The 23,970-nt window shown below is 45.4% G+C and overlaps 1 protein-coding gene across 10 annotated transcripts in view; it reads left to right on the top strand.

Moving 5' to 3' along the window:
- Positions 1 to 345: 345 nt before the first annotated feature.
- Med15 (mediator complex subunit 15) overlaps positions 346 to 23,970 on the top strand; it is a 63,386-nt gene continuing 39,761 nt past the window's right edge. For 8 of the 10 annotated variants that reach the window (XM_052158705.1, XM_052158707.1, XM_052158708.1 and 5 more), the window contains exons 1-2: positions 348 to 521; positions 18,946 to 19,033. In XM_052158705.1, coding sequence (XP_052014665.1) covers positions 454 to 521; positions 18,946 to 19,033 — 156 coding nt within the window. In that variant the 5' untranslated portion in view covers positions 348 to 453. Of the gene's footprint in view, positions 522 to 18,945; positions 19,034 to 23,970 lie in introns of all 10 variants that reach the window. The other 2 variants (XM_052158715.1, XM_052158711.1) reach the window with 2 other exon arrangements.

Below are 23,970 nucleotides of genomic sequence, written 5' to 3' on the forward strand. Positions count from 1 at the left end.
TACTAGTTTTATTTTGATGACTGTAGAATGTACATATATGTACGTACACTTAACATATGTTGGATATTAAAATCCCAATATTTCAATACCAAATTTATTTAAAATACCAAATTTAATTAAAATAACAAAAGATGTCTTATACATTGGCAATTATCCAATACTGACAAAAAAATGTGTGTAGACTCTTTGTGTGTGTGTCTCTCAATGTCTCTGTGTGTCTCTGTCTCTGTCACTGTGTCTCTGTGTCAGTCTCTGTCTTCCCCCCCTTCAGCGTGGTGCGCATGCGTATACAAAAGCGAGACTCCATTTCCCACAATTCTCCCTGTACTTCCGGCGTGGCCCAGTAGCGGGATCGCTCGGCTTCCGCGTTCGGGCCTGTCGCTGTGGTAGAGGCGGCGGCGGCGGCGGAGGTGGCCGGTAGGGACTCGGGCTACAAGAGTAGGGGCTCCGGGCATGGACGTTTCGGGGCAGGAGACGGACTGGCGTAGCGCCGCCTTTCGGCAGAAGCTGGTCAGCCAAATGTGAGTGTGGCCAGGGGCAAGGACCGGGTGGTCGGACCTTCCGGGCGGGGAGGGCGAGGCCGGGCTAGACCCGCTGTTGACCCTGGCCGGAACCTGCGGCGTCCGCTGGGTGCCGGGGACGAGCAAGGGTCCTCCCGTGGTCTGCCTGGCCTTTCTTCTTGGCAGACAGGGACTGCTGGCTAGTTTTTCTGGGGTCGAACTCTGCAAACCCAGCAGCCCTGGCTTGTGAGTCATCGTCCTGAGCCGCCTCATCATTTGTGTGCATGAGAGCAGATTTTCCTTTGCTTCGATTCGCACCGAATATAGAAAGAGAAAGAGGCAGCCAGAGATTTTACCCGGGTGCCGCGTGCCTTCTTTTACAAAAAAAATAAATAAACAAAACGAAAACCACATCAATGAGTTGGAGGAGGGTGGAAGGAAGATGAATTTGGAAGATTGATATGTATTTGGGTTGTAGGCAATGGGAACAGAAGAGTGCTCCCGTTTCTTCCGCAAGGTGTGTCAACTTGGCCAAAGGGTAGCAGGAAATAGCTGTGGGAACTTAGTGAAGGGCTGGGGTGCCCTCTGCCCACTGCTGAGTGTTTGTTTCACTTAGCCATTTTACTGAGTTTCCTGAAGTGTTTAGAAAATTGCCCGTGGCACAGCCTTTCCCCGGAGGGTTGGTACTGTCAGTCGGTAAGGAAACAGTACAAGTTGTGCCAATGCTCAGTCATTTTTGTGGGTGCTAAAGTGTCAGTTGAGTAGACTGGAGCGGCCTCATAGAGTAGGTGACAGATTGAGCTTTAGAGAGAAAAAAGTAGGAGAGTGATAGGCCACTGTTCACAGCAAATGATTGCGAAAGCGTCACGAAGGACTGCTGTAGTGGGGGAGTGTTTGAAGCAAAGTAGTCAAGGATACATCGTGAGGATGAGCAGATGCTGCCATGGCTAGTGATGGGTGTTTTGGGCAAACAACTTGTACCCGTGTTTTACATGTGGTCTGCTTTGAGGTGGTGCAGCATTAGTGTTAGGAAGGCCTCTGCGTCCCTGGAGATGAATTAGGGATCCAAGAGGACTTGGTGGGGGGGGGGGTGTCTGTCTTTTTCACTTAGATCACTGTCTAGTGTATGGTCGCATGAGTTGGTTTTAGAAGACTTAGGTGGCAGAGATCATAAAGACCAGCATTAGATGCTGGAACTTGAAAGAGGAAGACAGATTCCAGAGAAAGGGGAATGAATATGTGGAAAATTGGTGACTAACTGGCCGGGAGGGGGTGGGGATGGGGTGGAGTGAAGCACTGGGGAAGGAAGCTGGGCTAAAAAGCAGAGAAGCCTCAGCATAGTGGAAGGAATGGGTACTGTGCCAGCGGCCTCAGCATAGTGGAAGGAATAGGTACTGTGCCAGCGGCTTGGTGCCACCACAAAATAACCCTTGGTTTTCAGACAGTTCAGCAAACCAGTGTTTTGTTTCTTTTTCTTTTCTTTTCTTTTTTCTTTTTTTTTTTTTAGATTTATTTGTATGAGTGTCTTGCTTGCCTGTATATAAGTGCGCTATGTATGTCTGATGATCTCAGAGGTCAGAAGAGGGTATAAGATTCCCTGGGACAGGAGCCACAGCGGGTTATGAACTACCCTGTGAGTACTGGGAATTGAACCTGGGTCTTCTGCAAGAGCAGTGTGTGAGTGCTTTTAACCTCTGAGCCAAGTCTCCAGCAGTATTGATGTACTTGAGTTATTTTCTAAGTAAAGTCTTGAGAAATGGTCTGAACTCCAGGGCAAGGATTCTTTGGGAAAGCCCAGTGCAGTAGATCTGAAAGAGCAAGTTGTTATCACAGACAGTAGGGGAGGGCTGCAGAAGTATCTGAGGTCTGAGGGAAGATTCAAGTGTACTGGATACACCATAATGCAACTGCCTTGTGAGTACTGAGGTGCCTCTACCTTTGTAAGATATTGCTGCTTGTGTATTATTTTGTCTTACTGTAGTAACAAATTACCATGCATTTAGCATTTTAAAACAACCCAGGTTTATATTTGATCTTTTTTTTTTTTAAATGTCTGAGGCTCGTGTAATATTGAGTGAGTGTTAGTTCCAGGACTGAAATCAAGATGTTGGCAGTATACACTTCTTGATGGAACTTTGGGGACAGAATCTACTTTCAACTAATTCCATTCAAGATGTTGTCCAAATCCTACTCCTTACATTTGTAAGACTGAGGTATCCTCTTTCCTGGCCATTTGTCAAGGGCCAGTTTTTTGTCCCTGGAGATTGACTGTATCTTGTGCTTTCTTTGTGGCTTATTCTAATATTGGCTGTTTTTTTTTTTTTTTCTGAGACTCTCCAAATTCAGCTAGAAAACATTCTGTGCATTTCACAGATCAGTTTGGAATAATGGAACATAATCCTATTGTCTGTATCTTTAACCATGAGGTCCTTTTTTGAAATATAGTGAAAGATAGTTATAGGTTCCAGGGACTGGGGCCTGTGTATCTTTGTGGAGGGGGCAACATTTGTTTACTACATTTGGGTGAGCCCCTCAAAGGTTGCTTTCTAAGAGTAATAGGTATCTTAGTTTGCTTTCTTTTTTGGTGGTTTTTTTTTTTTTTTTTTTTTTGATTTGGTTTTTTCGAGATAGGGTTTCTCTGTGTAGCCCTGGCTGTCCTGGAACTCACTCTGTAGACCAAGCTGGCCTTGGAACTCAGAAATCCGCCTGCCTCTGCCTCCCAGAGTGCTGGGATTACAGGGGTGTGCCACCACTGCCCGACTCTTAGTTTACTTTCTAGTGCTGTGAAAAACACCATGACCAAAAGCAACTTGGGGAGGAAAGGTTTTATTTCATGTATACTTTATCACACACCCCTCCCAACCCCCATCAAGAAAAGCCAAGTCAGGAAGGAACTCAAGGAAGGTTCGAGGGCCTGGAGAGAGGTGAAGTTAGTCTGTGATTGAGACCACTTATAGCTCTTACAAGGCACTAGGGTTTGATTCCAGGCTCCTGCAAGGTGACTCATAACCATCCATGACTCCACTTCCAAGGGTTCCACAGCCCTCATCTGACTTCAGTGGGCACCAGGCATAAACTGGTGCAGTCCTGTCCATGCAGGCAAAACCTTTGAACTCAGACAGCTGTGGTGGTGCATGCCCTTAATCCCGGCACTTGGGAGGCAGAGACAGGCAGATCTCTGTGGATTTGGGGCCCTCCTGGTCTACAGAGTTAGTTTCTGGACAGCCAGGACTATGTGGAGAGACCCTGTCTCAAAGCAAAACAATTCATACATATTTATTTTGAGCAGGAACCTGGTGTCTTCAGGGAACTGAAGCAAAGACTGAAGAAGTGCTGAATTTTTCTCATGGCTGGCTCAGGCTGCTTTTTTTTTTTTTTTTTAACAACCCAGGACCACCTAACCAGTGGCACTGCCCATAGTGCGTTGGGCCCTCACTATCAATTACTAATCAACAAGATGCCCCACAGGCTTGCAGGCCATATTCTCCTTGAGGTGCTGCTCTTGCCAGATGACTGTCACCTGTGTCAAGTAGACATTTAAAAACTAACCACACTTATTGGTTGTTTTCACTTTTTCGGTTTGCTTGTTTTCTCTCTAGGGCTTACTTTGCTGGTGACTTGATTTCCTGTGTTGATAGAGTTTAAGAAGATTTATACTGGGCTAATCACACATCTGTGGTTCTGACTTCCTCCACTGGTGATGCTGTTGTTTAAATTCAGGGAAGCACTTCAAACCATAGTGATTTATATTAGATGAGGATAATGAAAGCCTGGGGCTGAGAGAGTAGCTCAGTAGAAGATCTTGATGTAGTCCTCATGAAGCTCTGGGTTCATTGTCAGTGGAGAAGAAGCATCTCTCACTGAGATGTTTTTATGATCTGTATATGTATATGTGTGTGTGTGTGTGTGTGTGTATGCATCTTTCTTAAGTAATCAGGGATAACTTGGGGGACAAAGTGTACACAACAAAAGCTGATATATGTGAGGATCTCCTCATTTTGGAGCAACCAGATCTTGAGGTACAGAATTTAGCATTTGAACAACATAGAGCCACAGCAGACCAACCCACTACAGCAGATGTCAAATATCCACCCTGCAGAGAAAGCCTCACACGGTGCTGACTCTGAGAGATGGTGCAAGATGATCTGGGTTGTGGGTGTCAGTACCAGTGCTTTCAAGGGGAAATGTCCCAACAGCCTGGAAACACACTCTTCTGAAACGGGTGTAGGATGGGCCTGCTGTATAAGTAGACCCTGTGGCTTTTAAAACGTGGGGTGAATGGTTCAGGCTTGGTCCTTGGAAAATCAAATAAAGGAGAAAGGAAGAGTCAAATCTACAAAGTTACCCTCTAACCTCCATATTTCCCATATTTCTCTTTCTCAGTCTGTCTCTTGTCTCTCTCTCTCCCCCTTATTTCCCTACTCCCACACAAATACACATACACAGTAAGATTTTGTTTTTCATTAAAGAGAGGGGGGAGGGAGGGAGGGAGGGAGGGAGGGAGAGAGAGAGAGAGAGAGAGAGAGAGACTATTATGACCAAAGAGGGATCACTTAAGGTGGTTCTGTTCGGTAAGCAAAACAAATCCCTAATTTAGAGACCAGAAGAGTGGAAGTAGAGGCCAAGGCTTGACCACCTCTCAGGTGCTTACTACATATAGTACCTCAGAAGCTCAGCTCTGTCCTTAATGAATCGCCTCTGCTTATTTTTCCAGAGAAGGACTGTGGGATCATGGGATACAGACTTTGAGCCCTTGACCTCAAAGAAGTAACTCCAAGGCAGCAGCTTCAGCCCTGCCTCTTTCTCCTGTTTTGGTCAGTGTAGCCAGAATTTGGGGTGTAGCACATCGTTTCCTACCAGATAGCATTACAGGAGATTGAAAACAGGAAAGTGTTTCTGTATCTCTTTGCCCAGTTGTCATTATTGACATAAGGAAACATTTCCCATAGACCCGAATGCTTGCAATGTTACTGAATGTCTATTTTGTTGGTAGATGCATACATACATACTTTTCAGATTCTAGTTCTGAGCTGTAGTTTTTTTCTTTCTGCCTGAGGCTGTTTTTTCTGCCTCAGTTGGCTCTGGCTGGTCCCTGTGTGCCCACAGCTTCCATTCACAAGGGGGCATAGACCATGCATAGCCCTCCTATCTGCTTAAGAAAAATATCATTTAATGGTCTTTTGGGAAAGAGTTCTTCTATGGATTGTTGAGCATTTCTAGAAATTTTTTTCCTATTTCCTTTGAGAGGTACAGTGTATGACCAGTGTTCTTTCACATGCATTTTCTATTCACTTCTGGACTATTTTAACTTACACCCAGATACCATGTGATTTTAGCTGTGAGTGTTGATCTCTAAAGATAGGGCTCCCTGCCCCAGTACCACAAAACCATGTAGGCAGAGTGTTGTATGATTTTGCTTGATTGAGACTCTTGGAAACTCCAGGCTAACACCAGGTCAGGGATCAATAGGTCTTTCCAACTCTTGGTTCTTTTTTTGTTTGTTCATTTTGTTGAAGGCTATATCTTACTACATATCTCTGGCTGTCCTGGAATTTACTCTGTAGACCATGAACTCACAGAGGCGTGTCTGCCTTCGAGTGTTGGAACTAAAGGCCTATGTCACCACTCCTGTTTTCTTATTGAAGTTAAATCAACTGGTTGAAAATAGCCGAGGCGTGCAGTGGTCACGCACGCCTTTAATCCCAGCACTTGGGAGGCAGAGGCAGGCAGATTTCTGAGTTTGAGGCCAGCCTGGTCTACAGAGTGAGTTCCAGGACAGCCAGGGCTACACAGAGAAACCCTGTCTCGGTAAAACCAAAACCAAAAAAAAAAAAAAAGAAAGAAAGAAAGAAAGAAAGCAAAGACCGAAAACAACTCACACCTTTAGGGCTGGAGAGATGGCTCAGTGGTTAAGAGCACTGACCGCTCATCCAGAGGTCCTGAGTTCAAATCCCAGCAACCACTTGGTGGCTCACAACCATCTGTAATGAGATCCAATGCCCTCTTCTGGTGTGTCTGAAGACAACTACAGAAGACAACTACAGAAGACAACTACAGTGTACTTACATATAATAAATAAATAAATCTTGAAAAAAAGAAAAGAAAATAGCTGAGGCTGGTGTCATTTGAGGCAACTCAGTTTGAAGGCGAGAGGCTCTTCTTTAGACTAACCCTCATTGATTTCAGTCACTGGCCTTCCTGGGAGCAGAAGGAGATAGTTCAGTTGAGCAGCTGAGAGAAGTGTGAAGAGAAAATATGCAAGTCTCTGCTCTCTCAAGTCCAAAATGTCCATTCCTGTATATAGATGAATAAATTCTGAAATATATTATTTTGTAAACCTGGGCCTGGAGAAATGCCTCAGTTGTTGGGAATGCTTACTGAATTTTCAATCCCAGCACCCATGCAGCAAGCTAGGTATTTTACAAACAGACCTGTAGCTCTTAAACACTCTTTCTGACCTCTGTGTGTACAGATATACACCTACACACGTGTTCATATACACACATGAGTGAATGAATCTAAAGTCAAGGAACCTGCTAATGTTTGAAAACCACACATTTGCTAATAAAAGGAAGAAGCTGTAGTATGGTTTGGCAGATGTGCCTCAGCTGCCTGTGAGGTCTAGAACCCAGGTGTTCGCTTTGGTGGCCACACAACTGAAATCTCCTTCTAAGGTGAAAGCACCTAGATTCTGAGACAGTGAATCGGCTGCTGTGTCATTACAAGGTGGACAGTGACTGGGTGCTGCTGCTCTAAAGAGCCCAAGGCGGTCGGTCAGAAGATTAAATGAGAGCCAGGCCTGTGTGGGAAGGACAGACAGACCTCTCCATCCTGGGTGAAGAAACACATTGGAGCTTCAGCTAAAAGGCACCTTTCAGCTATATATAGATGTTGGCCTTGCCTACCTTCAAGTCCCTACCAACTTCAGCTTTGTGGCCTGAAGAATGCATGAGTTGTTGATCGAAAAGAAGCTTCATGTCTTTTAGCTGGCATAGGAAGAGTTAGAAATAAGAAACAGAAGGGAATGGAACCTTGCCTAGCATGTACAACCCTGGATTCCATCTCAAAGAAAAATGAATCAGATTTTCCTCAACAGTGGCTGATGTTCATTGAATAATTCTCTGTGACATATACTCTTCTTAAGAACAGAAAGACATTTTAGCTTATACTCGCTATGAACAAGCAAATTTCCAAGTTTTTGAACTAGCTTTAAACTTTAAGTTTTCTATTTTAAGATTTATTCTAAATTGTGTTTCAGGGTATTGTACATGTAGGTGCCTGAGGCCAGAAGAAGATGTCAGATCTGGAGCTGTAGTTGCCAGTGGTTGTAAGCCACTGAACACAGGTGCTGGGAATTGAACTCTTCTGGTACAAAGTTTTAACCTCTGTGCCATCTCTGTAGCCCCAGGAATTTTCTGTTTCTGTGCTACATTATGTGCATTTTCTCTTTGTAAAAATAATTATTTTATGTATATGAGTGTCTTGTCCATGTGCATGTACCACCTGGCACTCAATTCTGCACTTATGGTAGTCAGAGAGGACGTGAGATCCCTGGAGCTGGAGTGACTTTAGAGTTGCAGCCCACTATGTGGATGCTGCAAAATGAACATGGACCCTCTGTAATAGCAGCAAGTGCCATAGAGCCGTTTCTCTAGAGCCTGCCCCCATCCTCCGTCTTAGTCAGGGTTTCCTCTGCTGTGACGAGACGCCATGACCAAGGCAGCTCTTATAAAGGATGTTTGAGGCTGGCTTACAGGTTCAGAGGGTCAGTCCATTAGCATCATGGTGCAGGCAGGCATGGTACAGGGGGAACTGAAAGTTCATCATCTTCATCTGAAGGCTGCTAGAAGTCGACAAGCTTCCAGGCAGCTAGGATGAGTGTCTCATTGCCCACCCTCACAATGACACACTTCCTCCAACAAGGCCACACCTACTCCAACAAGGCCATACCTTCTAACAGTACCACTCCCTGGGCCGAGTATATTCAAATCACCACACTCCCTTTTTGAAACTAGTTCGCACTATTGCTGCCCTGACAGACCTAGAGCTCTGAAGTCTGTCAGCCTCTGCCTACTGAATGCTGCATTTAAAGTGTAACACCACACCCAGGCTAGGCTAGCATCCCATCCCACAAGGTCTCATTCTGTAACCCTGGCTGGTCTCAAACTTACTTGATTTTCCTGCCTTAACGGCCTTGTATTACAGGTGTGAGCTATCATACCTTGCTAATTCTTCGTTATTATTAATGACAGTATCTCAGTCTCTAGGCCAGGTGGACCTGGAACTCACTCTGTGGGGCAGATAGGCCTACAACTCCTGGGAATGAGCTGCTAGTCGGAGGACTGAGGTGATAAGGGTGAGCCCCACATCCAGCCTTCATTATTTAGTGTCCCCCACACAAATAACTTTATTTGTCATTATTACAAATCTGAATTTTAAACAGATTCTGAGACTGGTAGCTCATGCGGCTCCAGCCCCACTCATCTCTTCCCCAGCAGCCCCGCCAGAGCTTCCGCCTGCAACGGCGGAGCTGCCGCCCAGAGTAGACGTGCTCTGCTTCACCCTGCTTTTAGGCTTGTTCAGGGGTCCACATGAAGACACCTGAGGAGGATAGACTGGCAAGCCTTTTCTGTCTTCCAGTTTTGGGATTCAGCTTATCACTTCTCCCAGGCCATGTGTCTGCACCTCTCGGGTCAGGGTTTCTATCTTCCCCAGCTCTAGTGGACCTGCGGGTCTGAGCATGGAAAGCCTTACATATTTGGTTAGTAACAATTTTTTTGGGAGTAAAGCTAGCATAGAAGAGATGGACAAATAGCCATCTTTTTACAACAACATGAGCTTCAATCACGGTCTGCCCTTTTAAATCATGGAACACATGTTGTCCTGGGTGAGATCCATACAAGGAACATAGAGGAACATAGACCCGTTTGCCCTCAACAATTAGTTCGAATTTTCTAAATGCAACTTTGTTGAAATGTAGATCAGCAAGGCCCACTTCACACATATGACCTGTGAGGAGCCACAGTCTTGGCTCCTTGAGTCCTATGACTACTGTTTTCCAGTGTGTTTAGTACTGAACATGCTGCAGTGTTCACATTATATCAGTCTTTCTCATAAGGGATTGGCCAGAATCTTCCTGGTTCCCTTTTTCCTGTCTGCTTTTGGCTGTTATGTTGTTTTGTTTTGTTTTTCTTTTCAAGACAGGGTTTCTCTGTATAGCTCTGGCTGCCCTGGAACTCACTCTGTAGACCAGGCTGGCCTTGAACTCAGAAATCCGCTGCCTCTGTCTCCCAAGTGCTAGGATTAAAGGTGTGCGCCACCACTGCCCAGCTCTGGCTTTTATGTCACACACTCATTTTTTCCTAATTGCTATGGTGCTGCTTAGAGCCAAAAGTGTGGAAATACAACATTCTAGAGACTTTAGGTAAGCAGGTGTCTTAGTCATTGTTTTATTGCTGTGAAGATACACCGTGACCATAGCATCTCTTATAAAGGACATCCTTTACTTGGGACTGGTTTACAGTTTCAGAGGTAAGTATATCACCATCACGGGAGCATAGGTGGTACACAGGCAAAGATGTGCTAGAGAAGTAGCTCAGAGCTCTATATCTGGATCTTCAGGTGTCAGGAAGAGAGAAGACACTGGGCGTGGCTTGAGATTTTGAAACCCCCAAAGCTCACCCCCAGTGACATACTTCCTCCAACAAGGCCACACCTTTTAGTCCCTCCCAAATAGTGCCATTGTCTGATAACCAAGCATTGCGGGCCATTTTCATTCAAATCATTACAGCAGGCAGTTTAATTTTTAATGACTAAAATGTTTTGTGGCTGGACTTGGTGGTACACATCTTTAGTCCCAGCACTGAGGAGGCAAAGTCAGGCTGATCTCTCTTGAGTTTGAAGCCAGGCTGGCCTTCAGGTGAGCTGCAGGACAGCCATGGCTATATGGTGAGGTTCTCTCCCCCCAGCCCCCCAAAAAAGGAAATAAAATTTATTAGAGTACACATGGTGGTACACACCTTAAATCCCAGTGCTTGGGAAGCAGAGGCAGACAGGCAGATCTCTTGAGTTTGAGCCCAGTGTGGTCAACATACAACATAGTGGACATAGTTCCAAGCTATGTAGCAAGATACTGTCTCAGAAAATATTCGTGCACGCATGCGTGTGTAGGTATAGAGGCTGTGTCTTTGGGTTTTACTGCTGTGAACAAACACCATGACCAAGGCAACTCTTCTAAGGACAACATTTAATTGGGGCTGGCTTACAGAGTCAGAGGGTCAGCTCATTATCATCAAGGCGGGAGCATGGCAGCATCCAGGCAGGCATGGTGCAGGAGGAGCTGAGAGTTCTACATTGTTATCTGAAGGCTGCTAGCTGAATACTGACTTCCAGGCAGCTAGGAAGAGGGTCTTAAAGCTCACACCCACAGTGACACACCTACTCCAACAGGACCACACTTCTTCTTTTTTTTTTTTTTTGTTTTTTTGGATTTGGTTTTTTTAGAGACAGAGTTGAGCATATACAAACCATAGCAGGCTGCAAGTCAATATCAGGTGTCTTCCTCAGTAGCAGCTCTCGGCTTTATTTCTTGAGACAGGGTCTCTCACTGCCTGGAAGCCAGCAAGGCCCAGCACCCGCTTCCCTCTGTATGTCCAGCACTTGGGTTACAGATGCTGCTGCTGTGCTGGCTTCTACAGAAGCGCCTCGTGCTCATGAAGCCCCTTGAAATGTAAAATGCATATGAACTGCAGAAGTCACCGGCCCTTTACTCAGGAACTCTTCCCAAAGGCAGCAACCACCTATGACTCTTGCTGTGTCTTCTAGCATGCGCCTGTGTCCTTAGGAGCTTGCGCATGCTGCTTCCTTATAAGTTGTGTGACTGCTATGCAGACTTGCTCTGTAGCTGTCCATTCTCTTGTCTCTACGGTTGCTCCCAGTGTTTGACTGAGTAAATCAGTGATGAACGCTCATATTTTATGCCTGTACCAACAGCGCGCTGAGCACAGAAGCATGACAACAAGCAAACAACACGACAGTTGTTTCTGCCTTTGGGCAGTGGGGCTGGTCTTCTGTGGGCTGGTTACTAATTCTTCCTATGCCTTTACCTGTATCTTGGCACACTTAACCTTGGGCTTCATGTTCTCTGTCAGTGTTTTTCCTGGGACCTACCTTCTGGAGCCTGTTGGTGTGATAAGGATAGGCATTAGGGGCTTTTCCAAAGAGTAAGTCCCACGTGGGCTCCATGGGACAGTTCCACACTGTGAAGAGGGAAGTAGGAGGGGCGGGCAGATGCTCTGAATGCATGAAGCATCAGAGATGCCTTTCCTTGTCTGTTTGAGAGGTGATGGTAAAAAGATGGCAAAAGTGTTGAATATTTCTCTCTGGTAACAAGCCTACAAAATATCTGTCCTCCTAATACTGGACACCTCTTCCTCACTTGTCGTCTAGGACTTATATTACTAGTGATTTGGATTTTAAACATTCAGGGTGAGGGGGTCTCACATGCAAGCTGTGGGCTTCTATCCTAGGTGGGTGAACAAACCGTATGCGCAGGTAGTGATTTGCCAGCAGGCCACTTATATAATAAAATAAAATGGTGGAGGGTGGGGAGCCTCCTGTTTTTTTGATCTCAGAATGGTGATTTCTGACACCCAAGGGAGAAAGAAATCTTTCTATGTTAGACATCTGTAGGAAGCCAGAGGAGCAGGTGCTCTTTCCCTTCAGCAGTATGAAAGAAGGCCAAGGAAGGAGCCTGGCATTACCTGCGGTGGAGGATGGGAATGAAGAAAGCAGGGTCAAAGAGTTGTAATTGAGAGCTGTGGAGGGGCCCTTGGGTGATAACTAGGGCACTGAGAACAGGGTATGGAAAAGAGGATCAGGGAAGAACTGGAGGAAGGACTAGTCTGTGCTCATTAGCACAGCCATGGGAGGGTCCTTAGTGCTTGATTGGTAGCTGGTGATACCCCAGGGGTAGCTGGTCCACTGAGAGGATACCCCAGATGAATCAGAGTCCACATGGGGACAGCTTTGCCTGAAAGAGCTGCAGGAACTCACTGGTACCTCATCTGGGCAGACTAATATTTCTTTTTCTTTTTTTTAAATTTTCTATATTCTTTGTTTACATTCCATATGATTTTCCCTTTCCCAGTTTCCCCCTCCCCATAAGTCCCATAAGCCCTCTTCCCTCTGCCCAATCAGTCCCCTCCCACTCCTCTGTCCTGGCAGTCCCCTACAATGCTGCATCAAGCCTTTCCAGGACCAGGGCCCTCTCCTTCCTTCCTTCTTGGGAATCATTTGATATATGAGTTGTGTCTTGGGTATTCACAGCTTCTGGACTAATATCCACTTATCAGTGACTGCATTCCATGTGTGTTCTTTTGTGAATGAGTTACCTCACTTAGGGTGATATTTTCCAGTTCCAACCATTTGCCTAAGAATTTCATGAATTCATTGTTTTTAGAATTGCTGAGTAGTATTCCATTGTGTAAATATACCACATTTTCTGTATCCATTCCTCCATTGAGGGACATCTGGGTTCATTCCAGCTTCTAGCTATTATAAACAAGGTTGCTATGAACATAGTGGAGCATATGTCCTTATTGCATGCCAGGGAATCCTCTGGGTATATGCCCAGGAGTGGTATAGCAGGGTCCTCTGGAAGTGTCATGCCCAGTTTTCTGAGGAACTGCCAGATCGATTTCCAGAGTGGTTGTACTAACTTGCATTCCCACCAGCAGTGGAGGAGTGTTCCTCTTTCTCCACATCCTTGCCAACACCTGCTGTCTCCTGAGTTTTTAATCTTAGCCATTCTGACTGGTGTGAGGTGAAATCTCAGGGTTGTTTTGATTTGCATTTCCCTAATGACTAATGATATTGGACATTTCTTAAGATGCTTCTCAGCCTTTCCAAATTCTTTGGGTGAAAATTCTTTGTTTAGCTCTGTACCCCATTTTTTTACCTCCACATAAAACCAGACACACTGAAACTAATAGAAAAGAAACTGGGGAAGACCCTTGAGGACATGGGCACAGGGGAAAAGTTCCTGAACAGAACACCAATAGCTTATGCTCTAAGATCAAGAATTGACAAATGGGACCTCATAAAATCACAAAGTTTCTATAAGGCAAAGGACACTGTTAAAAGGACAAAACAGCAACCAACAAATTGGGAAAAGATCTTCACCAACTTTACATCCGACAGAGGGCTAATATTCAGTATATACAAAGAACTCAAGAAGATTCCAGAGAACCAAATAACCCTATTTAAAAATGGGGTACAGACTAATATTTCTGTGTGATAGAAGTATTAGAGGATTCCATCTCCCTGCACTCTTAAGTAGCTCAGACTGGCATGGAACCATATAGATCTGGCTGGCCTCAAGTTCACCCACCACTGCCCCACAGAGGGCTAGGATTAAAGCTATGGTTCTCAACCTCCCTAATGCTGTCTGACCTTTTTATACAGTGAGCCCCCCCACCATAAAATTATTTTTGTTGCTACTTCATAACTAATTTTGCTACTGTTATGAATTGTAATGTAAATATCTGCTATGTGACCTCTGTGAAAGGGTCAGTTCACTCCCAGAAGGGGTTGAGACCTACAAGTTGAGAACTGCTAGATTAAAGGCTTGTGCTACCATGCCTAGTCCCAGCAGGGTTTCTTTTTTTGCCTTTTTATTTCCTTTAAGATTTATTTATTGTATGTGAGTACACTGCCGCTGTCTTCAGACACACCAGAAGAAGGCATTGGAGCCCATTACAGATGGTTGTGAGCCACCATGTGGTTGCTGGGATTTGAACTCAACCTGTGGAAGAGCAGTCGGTGTTCTGACCGCTGAGCCATCTCTCCAGCCCCCTCGGAGTTTCTCAATGTTTCAGATATACCATGTTCGAAGGGCAGCTGTGGAAGTCAGGGTGCCTTCCAACCCTCCTGGAGAAAGGAGTTCTAGGTCAAGTGCTTGATCAGTCCCACCAGGCTCCATTCTAAATCGAGGCAGCTGTGGCCAGGAGAACTGGTGCAGGAAAGGGGGCTAGTGCCTTGCCCCAGGGGAGACAAGAGTGCCTGTATGTGTCAAAGTGCTTGGTAAACATTCTGGGGATAGAATGGGGGAGGTAGTAGTGGCAAAGCCTCCCTCTGGGTGGTCAAAAGGGACAAGATAGCAGCCCAGTCTATTCCAGGATGGACCAAAACCAATCACAGCCTCTGTGGTCTTAGAGTAAGGGAGGGCTTGAACCTAACTAAGTAAGAATCTGAATTGGGGACCACACCCAAGACCTGAAGGATAAGGTGCTTGTTAGGGACTAAGTGCAAGGTAAAGAAAGGCCATTTTACTTTGTAATTTTACTTAATGGAGAGTGAACTTTAGACTAGAAATAAAAGCAAAAACATCTTCAAAATGCAGTTTTCAGGATTGAAAACAACAATCAAGGAATCTGGGTTTATTAACTATGAAGAAACTGTGCAGGCACTGCAAATGGCATAAGAGGTTAGCAGAACATTGTACTGCTCTGTACTGCTCACAGCAGGCCTGGCTTCCTCTAGTTGAGGTTGTGTCCCATCCCTGTGGTGTGGTGTGGTGTGGTGTGGTGTGGTGTGGTGTGGTGTGGGGTGGTGTGGGGTGGTGTGGGGTGGTGTGGGGTGGTGTGGGGTGGTGTCGTTGTGGTGTACCCTACCCCTCAGTATATTCAAACCTGTCAGAATAGGATTATCTTTGGCCTCTAGCTAAGTTGATGCTCTTCAAACTCTGGGTCATTAATAATCAATGCCCACACCATCTGTATCATATAATATTACTCTTTTGGCAGAGTAGAACTCACCCTTTGGCTATGTCCTGTGGCATCTAGTGATAACCAAAAAACTTGAAGGAATAAAATTGGTACAATAAAGAATTAAGCTGAGGAGTCAGCAGTGATGCCTGCCTTTAATCGCACCACTCACGAAGCAGATATGGACAGAACTCTGAGTCTGAGGCTAGCCTAGGCTACAGAGCAAGTTCCAGGACAGTCTGGATTACTCAGAAGCCCGATCTTGAGGGGAAGGGGGGAGGAAAAGAAGGAAAGTAGGAAAGGAAAGAATTTGCTGAGGAACACTGCCTCCAATGTTACGGGAAGCTCAGTAATACACCAACCAGACTTAAGAACTGTAGGAATAAAAATTGTGTACTATAATTCAAGTGAAGGGTTGCTGAGAAAGTTTCTGCTTTTGTTTGTTCTCTGAAATTGAGCTCCAATTAGGTTCTGTTCCCAAACAAAAGGAGGCAACAGTGATTTACAACCGGCCCCTATGGCCCATCCTCACATCCAAGAACAGGCTTTTAAAGGACAGCTCACAGGAGCGGCAAAGGGTCTCAAGTACTCTTAAGTCTGGATCCCACCATTAAGCCCCCTGTGCTCTTTTCAGGAGAAACATAATTTTGCTGGGTTTTCTGTCTGCCATAATTCTGACCCTGGGTAACCACTGTGAAAAGAACAACACTGATGTACTTAAGAAAGAATTCTGGCAGAACCTCTGTAGTGTAAATATTCCCTCTGCCCAAGTGGCCAGACTTGTAGTTTCCTTTCTTTGTTTACATTGTTCAGAGCATAAGCTGGAACCTGAGGGAGATTTAAGGATGACAGCATATGTGGAATGTATAAGCCCAAGGCCGATAGAAGCAGGTAAAATGTTCTGTTCTTGTCAGTAGCCAGAGCCAGTCGTGTGCTACTCCTAAAGAGCCTTTCCCCATTTCCTTTATTAATCTATGTACTCAGGGTGGTTTCTCACTGGGAGGGCATTTTAATTCCTATCACTGGTACACTTTGCCTGCTGCTCACTGAGCACATTTCTCTGTTCAGGTCACTGATGGTGGTTTGTTTTCCTACTGTCTCAAAGCTGTCACAGTATGCTATGTCCTGGATCTGTCTGTTCCCTGCATGAAGCTACTAGGTGTTCTTTGAGCTAAGGCTGTACTGTGTCAGTTGGTTGTAGTGAAAGTACTTGGCAGCAGTTTGGAAGGACCCTCTTAGGAATCTGCCTCAGCCTTCAGTCATGACACAGAGCTCATCTGTGCGACTGTGTCCCTGTCAGACACCTGTGCTTGCTCCCCTTTTTCTGTGAGTGGTGGGATGTGCTGCTCATCAACAAGTGCTTGATTGACTTGCTGCCCTCCTTTGGGACTGGGTATCGGTAGACTGTTCTCTATCTCTAAATTCTTACTATAGTTCTGTGGCTGTTTACCTCTTGTCCCTTTTATATACCTGCCAGAGGGCAGGAGGAGGAACCAGTAGGTCTCTTGGGACACAGGTGAGGCATGATTCTGAATACAGATCTGTCTCATCTCAGTGGTTTTCATCATTACCAGGGGATGTGTCTATTTCCAGTGAGAAGCCTTGCAGCCTCTGCACGTTTGTACTGGGTGTCTAGTGGCCCTGCTCCTGCTGTGTCTGTTCCTGTGCTTCCTGTGGGCTGGGCTGCTTTTAGTACTGTTCTACTTCATTATTCTCATGTCTCTTGTGGCTCCAGGGAGCTTTTCTGATATATCTGTGCCACACCTGTATGCCTTGCAAGCAGGCCCCTGCTGCTGCCAGCTTGCCAGAGCCAGAGTCAGAGCTTCAGAAAGTAGATAGAAGAGGCCAGCACTTCACACATGCTGGTAATAAAGGATCCAGCAACGTGGTGTTTTCTAATAACCTGTTCATTATTGTGGGGTAGAGTGAGGGTGAGTGTGCTGTGGCATGTATGTGGGGGTCAGAGTGCAACTTGTGGTGCCAGTTCTTCCAGTTCTTCCACCTTTACATGGGCTCAAACTCAAGTTGTCATGCCTGGGTAGCAAGTGCTTTTGACTGCTGAGCATCTCACTCTACCCATGATGTGTTTGGTATATCTCATTATTGATATTTCTACATGCAGTTTTTCTATGATTTCATCGGTGCAGTGCTATAGTCCACACATGTTTTTCAGTAACTACTAAGTTTGTGTTTTGGGGGTCAGAATGCTTTTTTTTTTTAAGGTTTATTTTATTTATATGAGTACACTGTAGCTGTCTTCAGACACACCAGAAGAGGGTGTCAGATGCCATTATAGATGGTTGTGAGCCATCATGTGGTTGCTGGTGGTAATTGAACTCAGGACCTTTGGAAGTACAGTCAGCACTCTTTTTTTTTTTTTTTTTTTTTTTTTTTTTTTTTTTTTTGAGACAGGGTTTCTTTGTGTAGTCCTGGCCGTCTCTGTAGACCAGGCTGGCCTAGAACTCAGAAATCCGCCTGCCTCTGCCTCCCAAGTGCTGGGATTAAAGGCGTGTGCCACCACTGCCCGGCTCAGTCAGCACTCTTAACCACTGAGCCATCTCTCCAGCCCCAGAATGCTTTTGAGTATCAACTGGACTGGGCTTTTATCCCACTATTAGTTGAAGCCCAGAGTCCCCAATTTTTTGATTAATTTGCCAGCAAATCCAGTGCTACAAGAAGACAGGCTATAACCAACCAGAGTAGCCAGTATCTCAGACCCATAGCTCCAAGTAATATGCTTCTTTTTAGCAGATACTTACATACCTATTCTTTCTTTTTAGAAAATATTTATTTTCTTATTTTCTTTGATGTGTATGAGTGTTTGGGCTGCATGAATGCATAAATACCAAGTGCAATGCCTTCAGAAGATATTACATTTCCTGGAACTGGAGTTACAGGTGATTGTGAGCCACTATGTGGGTGCTAGGAATCAAACACAGGTCCTTTGAGAGAACAGCGAGTGCTCTTAACCACTGAACCATCTCTACAGCCCCCTACCTGTTCTTTCTGTGTTGTGTGTACAGATAGAGGGAGGCTGTATGCGTTCTCAGAGCTCTGTTTGGCCCATGTGCATAGCTCTTTCCCCCGTGGTGTGAAATAGAATCTTTATTAAGATAGTTCTTTTTCTATCTGTATATAAAATGTGTTTTTGATGTTTGTTGTGGTTTTACATTGGTGTACTATCTCCTATTGTTCTTAGTAGTTAGAAGTTGGAGATGGTCTCTTTGGTCCTGTTAGGAAGACATTACAGACATGCACAGAATGGGATGTGACTTGTGTGGACTGTTCATTTTATAGGTGAGAAATTGTAGAGCTGCAGCTGCAGTCTCACACACAGTACTTAGATGTAAAGTTGGGGAGGGGCCCAGGCACTCACAGGCCTAGAAATAGAGGCTGGCTAGCCACCCACTGACCTAATCAACAGTGCTGATTGGGACAGGTTCTGTGTCCCCCCCTTCATGCCCAGGGCTTCTCTTTTCATTATGGTAATTACCTGTCCTTTTCACTCTTCTTATATCCCTGTTCTTTTTCTCTGATGTTTAGCTCTGGCCACTGCCCTGCTGAGTGCCTCTCCCTGGCTCCTCACAAGGACTTCAGCCAGGCTAGTTCTCCGGGGACAGCACCTGTCTACCAGGGTAGACGGACTAGGGTTTGTAAATGTCTCTTCTTTTGTATTTCAGTGAGGATGCCATGAGGAAAGCTGGTGTGGCCCACAGTAAATCTAGCAAGGACATGGAGAGTCATGTGTTCCTGAAGGCTAAGACTCGGGTAAGACCTGCTGGCCAGAGTCCCCAGAGCAGTTCCAGGAGGAGTGTGCTGCTGACACTGAGCCCTCTGCCCGGATCCTGGATGGGAGTGCTCTTCTCCACAGCACTCTGGAGCCTCCCGTGTGTCCACAGTCAAGATTCCTAGATTGGCACTGCAGTACAGGCCCTGCCTCTGACACTTGCCTCATTATCAACCATGTCATATGTATGTAGTTGGCCCTGTGATTCCCACAGGGAGCTCCTTGGATCCTATAAAAGAGATGCTGGCTTTGTGCTACACATCTCTGAGGCAGGGGTCTAGAGTCATCTTTGGTTTCTCTGTTCAGGGTGGTGGCCAGTGCTGGAATAGTTGAGGGTGGAACTTCCCAGGGATAATGGGAAGAAGGATTTCCAGGCTTCTTCAGCACCGGCCTCTATGTGTCCTCCTTTCGTGTGTTAGTTCTCAGGAGTGGAGATTAGAAGAGAAGCAAGAGGCTGAACTGTGGCTCAGCAGTTACAGAACCATACTGGTTAGTTCCCAGTACCCATGGAAGATGGTTCACAACAGCCTAAAACTTTGTAGACACCTGCACTCACATGCCCACCCCTCCCCTCCCCCACTCCAGCCCTCCCCATCCCTACCCCTAGACCCACACAATTTTCATTTAAAGCTGGGTACATGCTTTTAATCTTAGCACTTAGAAGGCCAAAGCAGGTGGATTTGAGGCCAGCCTGGTCTACAGAGTGAATTCCAGGACAGCCAGGGCTACACAGAGAAATGCTGTCTCGAAAAAACCAAATCTAAAAAAGCAAAAAAAAAAAAAAAAAGTATATCAAATTCGCTCACTGGCGTCATGCAGGGTCATGCTGGAGACTTTGCATACGGTTGTTGCCATCAGCAGTCATGCTCCATTTCCCCAGCCCCCAGCAGCCGCTCACCTACTCTGGTGCAGTGGACTTTCCCACCTGGAGTTGCTCTATCAGCATAGCATGATCTGGGTTTTGTAACTTACTTCTTTCACATAGCACAGTCTTATCAGGGTTCATACATTAACCATGTTGTAGTGCATACCTGGTTCTTCTTTGTCTTTCTTCTCAAGGCAAGATTTCATGGTGTAGATTAGACTGGCCTCAACAGAGATCACCTGCTTCTGTATTAAATGTGTATGCCCTGTGACCATCCCTGATCTCTGTTGAGTTATATTCCATCTTGGATGGCTGTATCATTTTCTGTTTATTGGTGAAGCAGTCTTCAGTTGAGAGATTTCATTTGGGGGCTATCATGAATAATGACTGATTTTAAATACTCATATACTAGGGTGTTGTTGTTGTTGTTGTCTCAACACAGGATTTCTCTGTGTAGCCTAGGCTGTCCTGGAACTCAGAGATCTGCCTGCCTCTGCCTCCTGAGTGCTGGGATTACAGGTGTGTGCCACCACCACCTGGCTTCATTTACTAGTTTTTTGTTTGTTTGTCTGTCAGTTTTTAAGATTTATTTCATTTCTCTTGGGAGAACAAAACCTCCGTACATAATGGGGTTTGAGTTTCTAAACTGTTGTCTGGAGTAGCTGTGTTGTGCTAGTTCACAAGCGCACAAAGCCCACAAAGACCACCAAGGAGCTGATTCTGATGCAGTTGCACTGGGATCTCTGTTAGTCAAGCTTCGCTTACTGCCAACCCTGACACAGCAGGATGGGCGGGTGCAACCCCGAGCCCTCTGTGGGACAAGGTTTTATAGGAAATGGTGAGCACGAGGGAATTTCAGCCTGGCAAGCATCTGAATGACTGCTGTAAGATGACAGGTGGGTGCTCTGAGGCAAAACCATAAACGATCACAAAAGGTCTGAAAGTATATCTCAAACAATCAGACTAATCTTGATTGGCTGTTGCTAGGAAGTAGCTAGGGGTCTGGGGCAAGGACAAGCCATGAGTCCTTCCTGGTATTCCGGTGCAGCTTGGGATCAGCTGCAGATCAGGTTCTCAGGCTCTTTTTTTTTTTTTAAAGATGGAGGCCAGTCCCAAGATGGAATAGGTTTGTCCTCTAAACTGTGTGGCATCTTCCAGTCACATAAGACTCTGTTACCCCAACAATCACCATTGTCTTTGCTATGTCAATGTGAGAAGTGGTCACCAGTGCTTCTGATTGCTCTCTGTCAGCATAGTGATGATGTCACATGTCTCTGTAGTGCTTTTGAGCCATTTGTAAACATTCTGTGGTAAAATGTCCATTTTTATCCTTTGGTCATTTTTTAATTGAGTTGTTGATCTTTTTAGTAGTTTTTTTAATATATTTGGATGCCTAGATCATACAATTTGCAAATATCTGGGAGATGGGATATTGTTTAGGTCTATGGTGTGTGTGTGTGTGTGTGTTTGGGGGAGAGGGAGGGAGGAAATGTCACTGCTGTTGCCAGGTACTTGGCACTGTTGCCAGGTACTTACTCTATCAGTGAGGGATAGCCCTAGCCCTATTAATGACTTTTGTTTTTGAGATACGGTTTCTCTATGTAACCCTCATTGTCCTGGAACTTGCTATGTAGAATAGCCTGGCCTCAAATTTACAGAAATCTGTTTGCCTATCTCCCTGAGTGCTGGGATTAAAGTTGTACTCTACGGTTAAAGGAATTTTGGTAAAGACTTAATTTAAGTTGGGTGTAATGGTGCACACCTTTAGTCTTAGCACTTGGGAGGCAGAGGCAGGTGGGTTTCTGTGAGTTTGAGGCTAGATTGGACTATATAGTCAGTTATATAGGACAGCTGGAACTACATAATGAGATACTGTATGTGTGCTGGGGTTGAGAGGTGTGGTGGGAACAGATAGGAGCAGATGACAACTACAACAAAAACCTGACTTGAATCATTTATTTCCAAAATGTAAATTTTGTTGGCTCAGCTTGCTTATTTATTCCAGTCTAAAACATAATGACTTAAAAGAATAGTCCTTTGGTTCTCCTGAGTGGGTGGGTCTGGGCTGGGGTGGCTGGGGTTTCCTAGCTGGGCACTTCTGGTTTTATTTCTGACTTCTTGTGGCTGCTTTAGGGGTTGGTCTGAGCTAGAAGGTCCATTAAAGGCTTCTCTCGTGATTGTATGTTCCTTTAGCCTACGTGACTGTAAAGTCAGGGTTCTCTAGAGTCACAGACCGTATGGGTAATCTCTGTATAGTTAGGGAATTTGTTGATGACTTACAGTCTGTAGTCTAACTCCCCAACAATGATCAGCAGCAGCTGTGGATGGAAGTCTAAGGATCTAGCAGTTGCTCAGTCCCACAGGCAAAGAAGAGTGAGTCTTCCTTCTTCCAATGTCCTTATGTAGGTCTCTAGCAGAGGGTGTGGCCCAGATTAAAGGTGTGTGACACAGAGATGAGCTCAGAGATCTCCCTGTCTTAAGCTTCTGGGATTCATATCCACTATGCTTCAAGATCTCCATGCCAAGATCCAGGTCAGAAACTTGTATCTCTCAGCCTCTAGATTAGGATCATAGGTGAGCCTTCCAATTCTGAACTGTAGTTCATTCCAGATATAGTCAAGTTGACAACCAGGAATAGCCACTACAGTGACTTTTACAGTGTCACTCGTGACATAACTGAGACCTCTTTTTATCACTGTGTTTGTGTTTCTAGAGGGAAGAGTTAGAAGTTTCTAGTCTTCAGAAGTCCTAGAACATTCTTTCGGTACCAGAAGTTTAAGGCCAGTGCAAGAGGTTCAGAGAAACGCTGCCTCTGCCCTTTGGTGTGATCAGTAGCGTGTTTGGACCAGGGAGTACAGTGACTATCGCATAGCTACCACAGACATTACCCATCTCAGAGCTTTGCGGTGACTGATGAATAGGCCGTAGATACCAAAGGAGGTGTTGGAAGTCAGCCTCTCATCAGTGCCGTTCACTCTGCCTTGTCTTTGAGTCATAGCCTATTGACTGTTATAAGTGTGCCTTGATGATTTCTTTTGAAGCTGTCTCTAACTCCCTAACTCCACAAGGAGGCCCTGACTAACTGGCAGAGTGTTGGCCAGTCTGTATTTTTTTGTTTTGATTTTTTTGAGACAGGGACTCACCATGAAGCTTTTGAGTAGCCTGAAACTCACAGAGATCACCTGCCTCTGCCTCCCAAGTGCTGGGATTGAAAACATGTGCCCCCATGCCTGGAAATCTCTAGTTTTTCTAGACAGTGTCTTTGAGCACTGGCATGTGATTGCCATCTTTTTCCTGCTCTTCCCCATGGAGCTAGGTGCCTATTACTGTTGCGAGAACCTTTCTAGTTGTGGAAGAAGAGAATGATCTTTTCCTGAAATCCTGACAAGCATGCAGGCCCAGAAGCACCCACCACCTGAAGGAGGCCAGGATTTCATTAGGTACTCTGACTGTCCAGTATAGACGCACGAAGCTCTTGTCTGGACGTGTGTACAGACTTTCAGTTGGTGGTTGGCACAGGCCTCCACTGCGTGAGCTTGTGTGTAAGCTCTCCGCATACTGACATTTCTGACTTCACATCTCATGATTCAGTTACAGACTCTAAAGGGATGTGCGTGATAAGTCCATATTATGAGTACTTAAAATATTTGAGCCGACCTGATTCCCCACTCAGCCCTGTGAAGTAGTAGATTAGTTACTTATCTTGATGCTGTGACAAAATACCTTACAAGAAGCAACTTATGGGAGAAAGGGGTTTATTTCACTTTACAGTTGAAGGGAATACAGTGCAGTATAACCAGGGCGTCATGGTGCATTGCAGCTGCAGTCAGGAAGCAGCAGGCGCCAGTGCTCAGCTTAGCTAGGGAGGTTTGTTTTGTTTTGTTTTTTTAATGCAGTTCAGGACACCAGCCCAAGCAAAAGTGCTCCCTACAGCTAGAATGTTCTTCCTACTTCAGTTAACCTAATCTAGATAAGCACACACGGACGCATGGACATGTGCACAGGGGGGGTCTCCTTGGTGATTCCTGGTCTTACCAGTGTTAACCATCATAA

The sequence above is a fragment of the Apodemus sylvaticus genome, chromosome 15 (assembly GCF_947179515.1).
Source record: "Apodemus sylvaticus chromosome 15, mApoSyl1.1, whole genome shotgun sequence".
NCBI lineage: Eukaryota > Metazoa > Chordata > Mammalia > Rodentia > Muridae > Apodemus > Apodemus sylvaticus.